Raw genomic sequence first — 12,303 nt, 5'->3', positions numbered from 1 at the left:
GTCTCCTGGGCTACCGCTACTATTGCTGAAATAAAAGCTTATTACTTTTTATTATACTCTGAAATTACTTTTGGTTTACATTCTAGAATTATTTATTCTGCTTATGGGACTGAGCTTTGTTGGGGGGAAATCAGAATGTGAAAGACAGTACCACTCTTAAATCCTAGCACCTTGAATTTATAAACCAGGGCTGGCTATGGCATCCAATAAAAACAAAGAAACTGGATGACACAATCTCAATTGCCCCAGTGAATTAAGCAACTGCTCATTTTAAACAGAGTTGTTGATTTTAACTGATGCACATAACGTATTTTCAAATAAGCAGATGATTTCAGTGGGATTAAGATCAGTGTGCCTCGCCTCAACTGCACAGTTGGGACAGTCAGTTGGAAAAGCAAGGAGACACCCCTGCCCTGAAAAGTGAAAAAAAAATTTTTTGAAGATCTGATTGGTTGGGCATACCAACAGTTTACTTCAAACATCGGCAACAACAGCATGGATGCCTGTTGACTGAATGCTTGAAAAAAGCTAATTCTGAAAGGAACTTAGGATCTGCCTTGATTCAAGGTCATAACAGACATGGGGTTACTTCAGAATGCAGGCATGTACATTCCCAGTGTCAGACGCACACAGGTTATAAAAATTACTGTTCCTCCATTTCAGAGAATTCAGAACCTGAAGGGATGAGTTTAAGCATCTGAAGGCAAATACTGCTTTTCAGTGGAGCCTATTTTCCTGGACTTCCAATCCTAAAATTAATTATCCTATTTTTCCCTAGTGCAGATTTAATGCAACATCAAAGTGAACATCTGATATTTCTTAGTTTTCTAAACCCTTAAAATTGGTCTATATTTAAAAATTTATCAGATATTATATGGTGATTTCAGTTAGAGTTAGACTACATGATTTTCCCCATCATTTAAATGTTTCTGTTTTTGTCAGTTAAAATTCTATGGGGACCAAGAATGATATTCTTTAAACAAGAGTACAACATGCAATATCTGTTAAATATTTCTTTGTAATTCTCATTCACCTTGTCAACTAAGACTGGTAATTTACTCACTTCTGGGACAGTGGTAAGAGCAGGAATTGAAATAAGAGGAAGTGCTCTTACAGTGTTTAAGAAAGCCAGCTGAAATTGTTACCTGTTCAAGCTAAAAACAGAAGAATTTCAAAGGGGACTTGACAATACACCTGCAGCCATTCATTGCCCAGGACCTCCCATATCTGTGACATCAGAAGACAATTTTAAGACTGCATTCCTTCAGGGACAGAGGCTGGCCAAGGGAACAGCCACAGCCTGAGCAGAGGGAGGGAGTCGTGACAAAGGGACAAGGAATGCATGCTTTCCATAACCCTACAAGACTGCTCACCCTGCATCCTGGGCTTCATGGGCTCGGAGTATAGATAACAAGTTATTGTGCTGTAAGAATTCACAAACAGCCGGGTAACTGCCAGAGACAAAAAGAAAAGAGAAGCAACTGTTAGGAAATCATTACAGGGAACACATTTACCTGTAACATCAGACCTATGTGATCTGATCCAGCATAATGAAACATACATCATTCATGAAACAAGCCTCCTGGCTCTCGAAGGACAGGTTTTCCCCTGAGGCAGAGAAAGCACCCAGAGCTGTACATTTTACATAATGAGAAAGGGCTGGAGGTGCATGAATTGGAAAAAGAAGGAAAGCTATTATATAACAACACCAGAAAAGTGTCCACTTGGAGAGAAAATCAATTATTATCAAGTCTACCTTTACACACAGAGTGAACAGAACCACAAATATAACATGAGGATGGAATTTAAAATATAAGCCTCAATTTTCTCAAACACAACCCTGTTTGCATTTGGATGTGTGTGGAGGCCTGAGCATTCCACAGAGAAGACTGAGGGAGTGGGAGAGGGAAGTGTGGGAAGTCAGGCTATCAACTTAAGTATGGTTACATTAATTGACTACATCACTCAAAATCTAACCAGGATTATGGAATTCACAAGGTTTTAAAATGTGTACCTTACATATGTTCAATAGAACTTGATCTTAAATCTTATTCTTTATCTTGACATAATAAAATTATCAAAATTCAATCAAGATAATACTGTCTATTAAGAAAATCTCAAAATGAAAGATGAGAACTTCATTCAAAATGCAATTCAAGTTACAAATTAAACGTGAAAAACCTTTGCAATCACTTTGTCTCTGCTCTAAGATTTCTGAAAGAGATAAATGTATGCCATAAAAATGAACGAATTTTAGGTATTTCAAATCAAAGGACAGCAAGCCCAAGCTTGTTTTAATATAAACTGCAGCTATCCACAAACTTGAACTACATATGCCATAGAAGACAATTCAGCAATCATAAAAATAGCACTTAGCAAAAAATACTTAGTATATGTCACTCAAATAACTTATCACAAAAGAGAAGTTGAAAATAGTTTCTATGCTACAGATCTTGTAAGAATTAGCTAAGCAACAGGCAAAAAAAATAACATTAAGATGGCATACCATTGTAGAAATTCTGTATGATAAAAGGCTAACATGCAAATCGGCCAAACAGCAGAATGACTGGTTGCTATGATGTGCACTAACCTTCAGGAGGCAGACGCTCAATGCAGGAGCTGACCCCTGGTGGTCAGTGTGTTCCCACAGGGGGAGGCCGCTCAGCCAGAAGCCAGGCTCATGGCTGGCGAGCGCAGTGGCAGTGGCGGCAGGAGCCTCTCCTGCCTCCATGGCAGTGCTAAGGATGTCTGACTGCCAGCTTAGGAGCGGGCCTAAGCTGTCAGTCGGACATCCCCCAGGGCTCCCGGATTGTGAGAGGGCACAGGCTGGGCTGAGGGTTCCCTCCAAGTGCAAGAATTTCATGTACCGGGCCTCTAGTACTGATTATAAAAAGGTAAGGTCTTCGGTAAAAGTAGGTTCTGAACCCAAAAAAATAGTCTTTTGCATGTACACACACACACACACACACACACACACACACACACACACACGGATGATTCTAAATGTTCCTTCCCTATCTCTTTATGCTGTTTACTTATATTTCTTATGCCCTCATAATGCTTCTTTTAAAAGAGTCTACTGCCCTGTTGTTATCTTGTAAGACAGAGGTTGTTTGTTTAGGTTTATCACTTTTTGCCCTTGGGAAAATGGCTTGGCTGCTCTTTATTTTACTCTTTTCCTTTTGGAAGAACTTATACTAGTCTTATGAAAACAGAATTTTAATATATTTTCTTTATGCTTTGTTTCCTTTATGTGTTTAAGCTAAGTTTTCTTCCATGGAAATATATATCTGATTTCTAATGGAAATCTGAAGAAAATGAAATCAACCCAGCAGCATACTCCTAGGTTAACGGCATTTAGTAAGGGCACATTCATTCTTTCTTAGAGGGGAAAAAATTTTTTTTAAGGAAATCTTTAGAAATTTAAAAGCACAAGCAAGCTAAACTCAAACTTTCTAAGAATTACAAATATTTTTCAAAATAAATTATAAAAAGTACTTGATTATCAACTAGATTCTCATTATTGGTAAGCTACCTGCCAAGGATACATTATTTTTAATAATATTAGGGGGGAAAACTTTACAATATTTTCATGTTTTTTAATGGAAATGATGAAAACCAAAAAGTGTTCAAGATGAAAAGCATTTTAAAAAGATATTGCCCTGGCTGGTGGCTCAGTTAGTTTGAACATCATCCTGTACGCCAAGAAGCTGCAGTTCAACTCATGGTCAGGGCATATACCTAGTTTTGAACCCTAGTCAGAGTATGCACAGGAGGCTACCAATTGATGTTTCTCTCTCTCTCTCTCTCTCTCTCTCTCTAAAAAACAACAAAAACAACAAAACTATACATATCCTTGGGTGAGGATTTAAAAAAAAAGTAGAATGCTAGCAAAAGCAGAATCACAACACCTTACCCCCATAGAGTTGGAAATCACTATTCACCAACAATTTATCAAAGGCTCACTGGTGAGTCTGTTCTCTTTGTTTGAAGACTGTATTTTGCCCAGGGATGGGAGATATGATAAGTGTAAGGTGTGGTTTCTATCTTGATAGTATCTACAATCTAGGTAGGGAGGTAAAATATTTTTTAAAACTTAAAAAAAAACCTGTTTATGAGTAAAATACATTTAAGTTAAAATAGTACAAATTTTGAGACTCAATATAGCAACAAAAGAAAGCATAGGGGACTGAGGAAATCTTTATGAAAACTACCTAACTCATGGCAGATCTTTTTTTTCTGCTTCTTCTTCGCACCGATAAGGTGAAGCTTCCATGTTCTGTGCCCACCAAAGAGAAAGAGCCCCTCTTCCTCCAGACTGATCAGCCCAATTCTGCCTCCATTGTCTTCTGAGCTGAGGGCTGGCTGGATCGCAGCCCCACTCACACCCCTCCACCCTTGTCAGGCACAATCTGTCTGTCTGAGGTGACCCTGAAATGATTTTGTTCAACCCAGTGGCCTAGAGATGTCTGACACCAGACCAGCTGCAAGGACTGGGGAAGACCGGTGATGCTTTGGGGCTTCTGATGTTCATTTACCAGCATCCATGCTGTGTTTGGGAAGAAGTTATCTTCTCTAAAACTGTTGTTTTTGAATTGGATCATAATGATTCCTTCAGCTTTAGAGAATGCATCTTCTCTGAGAAAAAGGAAGGTGAAAATTTCCATGGAATAGTGGAGCTCCTTAGATCTGGATTCTTATTCCTATTTTATGTGAAAACTTTGGAAAATTGTTTAATTTTGTTGTTTAACCTCATATAAATAAATCATGTCATCTGTAAAAACACAGACAGTATCATTTATTTCACAGACTCCGGATAAAGATGAAATGAGTTTGCAATATATACATTTCTTAGGCCAGTGCCTGATGCATACTAGTAGACTTTTTACAACTCCTAGGTTTCTCCCCACCACCATAGTGTGGAAGGAAGAATCAACACAGAATGGTGAGTTAGCAACCCTAGACTATACCAGTAGATGTTGTATTTATTAGTTGTGACTTATGTAAGATCTTAAAGGAAATGATGTACAGAGATTAGTAGATAGGAAGTGGTGAGAATGCCACCAAGAGAGGGAGAGGGACAGGCAGCAGACTGAGCATGAACGAAGAGGAAGAAGGTAGAGAGACATATGTGAGATATGGTAGAAAAAATGACTCGGCACTAGAGAAAACAGCTATTACATGCATTCCATTTATGCTCTTATTTTTGTTTCTTGCAATGTGAAATTATAGTTTAGACATTGATTTCAACCCCCAAGATTTTGAGCTCTGTAATCATGATATAGCCAGCAGGCACTATTTTAATGCGTTTTTATGCTCTTATGTCCTAACATACTCTCCCTGAGTGCTTTTTCCTTCTGGAGTGGCATACTCTCCTGCCAAGCCTTAGCTCTATTATCACTTGTGAACCCATCCCTTCAAACCTAACTAACCCTGAAGAGTACAAAACTGCGGCAGCCACCATGTTTTCATAACATGTGAAAGCAATATATCACCTGCCATGTAAATTATGTGTATACGACTGCTCTCCAGCAGCAGTGAATGCCTTAAAAGACACACAGATTTGTTTTCATACCCTAAATGCTTAGTAGCCATTTACCCGCTAACCGGAGCTCACAGTTAATTTCTGGAGTTGCCCCAACAGGAGCAATTAAGCAGGTGAGAGAAGCAAAGAGTTTCTTTCCCTCACTGGCTTCAGCAAAGCAGAGGCAGGTAACCTGCCACCCCTGCTTAAAAGACCAGGAGGAAACCTTCATCCTCTGCTGTCCGGCCCCGGAGGTCAGAGGACTCTGCCTGACTGTCCTGCTCCTCCTCCACCTCCTAGGCTGGCAATGGGGACTCAGCCCTGGGGGCTCCGGCGTTGCCCAGATACTGTTAGGCCGATGTTTTCCTAGGACTTGCTCTGTTACTCTCTTTGCCCCAGGGTTCTCCAACTAATTTCATTTTATCCACCAGGGATCCAGTCTGGAAGGGCTCTGACGTTTCCTGCCAGAACTGCACCAGGGCCTGAGTCCTCACTTGCACCTGGCCGCCAGCTGCCTCAGGAGTGGTGAGCAATTTTTACTTAAGGCAAACTTTTTATTGAAGTGTAGCATCTATACAGAAAACTGCACAAAGCAGAAGATTACACACTAGTGACCTTTCCAAAGTGAAAAACCTTTGCAACTAGCACTCAGATCAAGACACAGAAGGTTTCCTAAACCCCAGCAACTTTTTGTATCTCCTCTGAGTCACTATCACCTCCTCACTGAGGGTAACCACCATGCTGGCTTTTAACAGTATATGGATTAGCTTCTCCAACCTGGAACTCTTATTTCAATGGGATCATCTAGGCCAGTGATGGTGAACCTTTAGATCTCGGTGTGTCAGCATTTTGAAAAACCCTAACTTAACTCTGGTGCCATGTCACATATAGAAATTTTTTGATATTTGCAACCATAGTAAAACAAAGACTTATATTTTTGATATTTATTTTATATATTTAAATGCCATTTAACAAAGAAAAATCAACCAAAAAAATGAGTTCGCGTGTCACCTCTGACACGCGTGCCATAGGTTCGCCATCACTGATCTAAGCTGTACTCTGGAGGCCTGCCTTTATCCACTTGTGACATGCATCCATGTTTTTATGTGCAGCTTTGTTTAACTCATCCTCATTTGCTGTATTTAATTATTTAAATATGCTACAATTTATTATTCATTCTACTAACTGGGCATTTGGGTTGTTTCCATTTTTTGGCTATTCAAGTACTGCTGCTATGAACAATCTGGTGTTTTGATACACATATGTACACAATTCCAGCGGATAATAAAATAGGAGTGGAATAGGTTAGTTATATGAATATTCTACTTTAGTGTATACTGAACCTGCTAACTGTAACTTGGGATTAGAGACCATTCAGGTGGGCATCCTTCTAGAATTCATAGTATTATTGCCCTCAAATTTTCATAAATACCAATTCCTCTGCTTGCAAGAGCCTAACCTTCCCTAGTATCTCTGGTTGGATATGTTCTACTTATCCTTTAAAATTTACATTTATTACATTTAATAAAATTTACATTCCCTTAAACTCTAATCCATCCCTATTTGGGTTAGGTAACCCAGGTGTGTGTGTGTGTGTGTGTGTGTGTGTGTATGTGTGTGCTGACCTCCACATTTATCACAGCACTAACCCACCTTGCATTTTACTTGTCAATTTCTGCTTATTGATCTCTGGCAACTAGACTGTATTCCCTTGAAGGTAGAGATTCTCAGTATTTACAAAATCTCACAGAAGGCATATATATAGTGTGTGCTGATATAATGATTGTTAAATGATTGAATGAATGAATGAATTCTCAGAAGATACCCACGAATGGAACAGTATGAACTGAGGGGAGGAGGATGAAGAATGTTGTACAATCAGGTGTGATTTCAACAGACTAAAAATGAAGGCTTTGAAATTAGAGTGGGAGGGAGGGAAGGCAAGATGGTCCAGATACTGGTGATATTATAAAAAGGGTCAATAAGATGTGTTGATTGGTGGTGATTTCAAAGCAAGAAGAAAAAGGAAATATATTCCCTAGCCTGCATGACTGTTAGGATGAACTATTACCAGAAACAAAAAATAGGAGATTCTCTAGTGGGGCTTAAGCAAGTGGGAAAGTAAATAAGCTTTTCCAGGCAAAGTGAATTTAGGTTAAGGTGACAATGGAACATCTTAGACAAAAAATTTCCAGCAGACAACTAGAAATAGAGAGGTTGAGCTCAGGAAAAATAAAGAGATGAAGGGGCTAGATCAGCCGTGGGCAAACTACGGCCCGCGGGCCGGATCCGGCCCGTTTGAAATGAATAAAACTAAAAAAAAAAAAGACCGTACCCTTTTATGTAATGATGTTTACTTTGAATTTATATTAGTTCACACAAACACTCCATCCATGCTTTTGTTCCGGCCCTCCAGTCCAGTTTAAGAACCCATTGTGGCCCTCGAGTCAAAAAGTTTGCCCACCCCTGGGCTAGATGTAGATCTTGTAGTTAAACCACAGAGGTTACAATGAAGCTAAGGGAATAGGTGAGGTTCGTGAAAATATGTGAAGAAAACAATGTCAAAAGCAGGAGGAATACCAAGAAAGAGGCAGCAGAAGAGGCAAGGACCAGGTTTTAAGGGAGAGCCAGGATTTGTGGAAAAGGAGGAGCCAGAGCATTTCAAGGTGGAAGGTTGATGGGGTGTCAATTGCAGAAGAGAAGTTAAAGGCTACTGATCTGTGATGAACAGACTGGTAGTTGAGTGAACTGTAACTTGCAACTTCAAATCTCAGAACTTTAGATGTCTGCTTTAACTCACTTCTTTTGAAGGCAGCTAAACCTAGAACACAGAGCTTATGTGATTCATCCAAGGCAGACATACAAACTGACAACCCAAGATCCTAATCCAGCCAACAGTTTTGTTGGGACTACATGAAAATGAAATTTTACCTCCAATTTGTCGTGATCCTCATTAATCTTTACAATGGAACACTTGGCCTGCTTCGAGTATCTCACTTACCTGCCTCAAAATGTTAGGCATTAGCACATGCAAACTCTGGTCTAAGGCTATAAAGATAATAGTAGCACTTAGGCAAAAATAATGTTTTTATGGGTTCTTTCCTCTGTTACTTTGCCCATTTTCTATAACTCATCAACAGCATTAAAAAATTCTACTGATGCATTTTTCTGTATAATTTCATTTTATTTAAATCATGGCCCAAGCAATGTGTAGATCATGAGTAGGGTAGAATGGAAAATTAAATATGCAAATTTACTATAAACATGTGAAAAATGACTGGGAGTTGTGGATCAAGATCAGTGCCAATCACCCAGAAAAGCAATTGTCACCAAGTTTCTCCACCATTTTTTGTTGTTGTTAATCCTCATGTGAGGATATTTTTCCATTGATTTTTTAGAGAGAATGGAAGAAAGAGAGAGAAACACCCATGCGAGAGAGACTTATCAATTAGTTGCCTTTGCACACTCCCCAAGGTACATGCCCTGCAACAAAAGTACATGCCCTTGACTGGAATTGAACCCGAGACCCTTCAGTCCATAGGCCAATGCTCTCTCCATTGAGCCAAACCAGCTAGGGCTCTACTAATTTTTTTGTTCCCTATGCCCCTCTCGTCAGCTTTACAAACCAAGACTACAAAGAATGCCTTGGCACCTTCATGATGGCACTAAAATCAAAAGGATCAACAAGCTCTAGGAGAATAAAAGTCATTTTTCTCTTTCTTAGATAAAACATAACCCAGATGGCTTTACAATTAGTCAGTCTATAGGCTGTGAATTTAGATATTCAGCGTTTGTTAAGGCTAAAGAGCTATTAACAACCTCTAATGAGAGGAGTTAAATAATCATTTTGTTGAGAACAAAAGTGTGAAAACATGCATAATCATCTCTGGCCTTTTTCTCTGATGTAAACACATCTGTGTCTGTATTCACCAAATAAAAATACCAAAACTTATGTAAGTTCAGTACAAGACGTTATATTTAGAGTATGATTTATTTAAAAAGCTGACTCAGAAAGCTAATAAAAGAGGTCATATTATGAATTAAATAAAGATTAATGCAATATGGCTTAATATTAAAATTAAGAGGCTTAGATTTTGTTTGACATTATATTATTGAAGCACAATTCCGTGGTATCCAATAGGTAATTTAAATACTCACCGGTATACTTAGGGATTCAACACCAGATTCGAAAAATTGAACATTTGGCTTTGATATATTTCAACTATATATAACTTTTCACTAAAAAGCTTGAACATCTTTACTAACAGATTACTCCCAAATTAACTAATTACTGAAAAGAAACCTTAGGCTTCTTAGAAATCCTACACTACGCTTCTTCATTTCAGCCAAAATAGACTCATTAGACTTGATATCCAAATTAAATAAATGAATTGTAAACTTTCTGGTAAATAAGCTTGGAACAAACCTCTTTATTAATATTTCTATCAAAAACTACTCTTTGATTAATGCTTTACAGTGTACAAGACTTTCTGCTCACAAACTTCAACTTCCCAATCATATCAAGAGATGAATAAAAGAAAACTATTTCTTCTCCATAAGGAAAACTAATGTATGGAACAACATGTTCTGCCATTGAATAAACTCTCATCAATGTTATGCAGAAGGATGATATCTGCTTACTCTAGAGACAGTAGGTATGTGACCCAAAACCCATGATAGAATGCTCCCAGCCTGGCCATCTGCCTCGCTGCCAGTGCTGGAATTGAGCATAAACCTCAGTGAACATCAGTTTTGGTTTTTAAGGATTTTTAAAAAGACTCTGTATTCTAGAACTTAAAATTCTCAATTCCATGATCTCTGTCTCTCTTTGAACTGTATGTCTGATAATAAGGGAACCTAGAGAAATAGAGGGTAATCAAATGCAGTAGGCTGAAAATGACATAAGATGTCAGGAAAATCGTGGAGATACACAAAAACCCAACTGTGTTGTTTCCTTCTCTGAAATGTTATGGAATGGGCAAATTCCCATACACTGGAAAATGTAAAAATTACTGTAAAACTTTTTTCAATGTAACATGTCTATGTGCCAACAATAAATTTACTTATGGCACCTATATACTAAGTTGCTGCTCATGTTAATTTAGCCAAGAACTCTGAAAAATTTAAGAAATTTTAAGAATAACTCCAACATAATTTAATTCAGCAATTTAAATTATTTTTTCTGATTTAACTTTTGAAAACTGATTATAAAATTTTAAAGTATTACATAATTGAGTGAAAAAGTAAACGCTGGCATTGGATTTTTTTCTGCGGTTCTTGAAAGAAATTTTCTACTACTAGTATATCCTAGTTACTGTCTTCTTCAGCTACTTTGCCAACCTGATATCACATGCCTCTTTTATGCCTTTTCTATTCTTCACAGATATTATATCTATATAACTTACATAGATATATTTCATTTCTTATCTATTTATTTATAGTTTCATTTTGCAAGTGCTAAGAACTCATTTGAACCAGGCTTTCGAAGTGACCCTTTCATTTACAGTTCTTTCCTAGAGAACATATGTAAACATCCTAAATAAATCAAATGCGTGGACTGATACATAACAAACGTATGAAGGACACGTGCTCCGGAAGGCGGGCGCTGCATGCTCACCTGTAGAAGTACGAACACCCCCTGACTGTGTTGTGAGTGAAATGTTCCTGAGTCTTCTCATTGCCAAAGTCCTCCAGGGGGTCTGACCACAGGATGTCGCACATAGGTCCATAAGCAGGTGGTTCTTTGAATCGGTCTAACTAAGAAAAAAAAAGAAGACAGAGAGCAAAATACTAATCTTTGGAAACTGGGAATTCAGAAAATAAAAGAGACCAGAAATTTGCAATATCCAACTTCTTCTCCCTGAGCAGAGAGCTAGTGAGCTGCCTCACTCTCCTCCTGTCAGCACCCCTTCCTCCTTGGTTCCTCCCCATTCTTCTACTCTTCATCTCTCAAATGGTCCTTCCTTCCTCCTCCTCATTAGCTCATTTATTTATCTGTCTTCATCTCACCCTATACCACCCTCCTGTCTCTTTAATTCATAACTGTTTACTCTTTTTTTTCTCCCTTTCTCCCTTTTATCTTTCTCTTTCCCCCTAACTTATCTACCTTAATGTTTTAATCACTATCAATTGATATGACTCTATATGTGTTTCATTTCCTGAGGGAGAGATTTTATTTTATTTATTTTATTTTATCTTTTGGGAAATTTCTATTACTGCTTCCATTAAGATGTGATTTAAAAACCTGGATGAAGACAACTTATGGTGTTTATATTTAACAATATGATTTGGAGAACAGGTGGCTTTCATTTTAAGAGGAGCACTTGCTATATGACATGTTGGATGTTCGTTCATTAGGGGCTATCCCGGTATTTAATTAATCTACAAGCCTATTCTAGTTTATCTTACTGGATACAAACCAAGAGTAATGATAAGCAGTAAAATAAATCCAACTTTAAAATTTAGCTGTTTTTTTCTTCTGCTCACAGTTCTAAACTCTGTAGTTTTACTTGAAGCTTTCATATGAAATCCATTCCAGCTATAAATGTTTAGCAAAGTCATATTTCAATTTTAAAAGCTGCACTGAGAATGTATGAGCAATACAACTGCAAATGACATTTCACCAACAATTTATAACCCTGTCACTTTCCTTTAATTTATCTTGATTTAAGCACAATTAAAGGATTTTTAGTAAAGTTAGCAGATATTATATTCTCTTAAAAAGAAATGCATAACATCATTAAGGATTGATATTCTCTATAGTCAATACTTTAACATTA

At 37.8% G+C, this 12,303-nt stretch overlaps 1 protein-coding gene across 3 annotated transcripts in view; it reads right to left on the bottom strand.

Annotated features, from left to right (window-relative positions):
• Positions 1 to 12,303, bottom strand: part of PPP3CA (protein phosphatase 3 catalytic subunit alpha) — a 314,581-nt gene that overhangs the window by 58,367 nt on the left and 243,911 nt on the right. For all 3 annotated transcript variants that reach the window (XM_081085595.1, XM_081085593.1, XM_081085594.1), the window contains exons 6-7: positions 11,142 to 11,281; positions 1,374 to 1,451 (exon numbers count right to left, since the gene is read on the bottom strand). In XM_081085595.1, the coding sequence (XP_080941721.1) occupies positions 1,374 to 1,451; positions 11,142 to 11,281 (218 nt within the window). The remainder of the gene's footprint in view (positions 1 to 1,373; positions 1,452 to 11,141; positions 11,282 to 12,303) is intronic.

The sequence above is a fragment of the Myotis nattereri genome, assembly GCF_964212035.1.
Source record: "Myotis nattereri genome assembly, chromosome: 1".
Lineage (NCBI taxonomy): Eukaryota > Metazoa > Chordata > Mammalia > Chiroptera > Vespertilionidae > Myotis > Myotis nattereri.
Note: the sequence above shows the minus strand (reverse complement) of the source record. Positions and strands in the feature narration are given on the sequence as shown.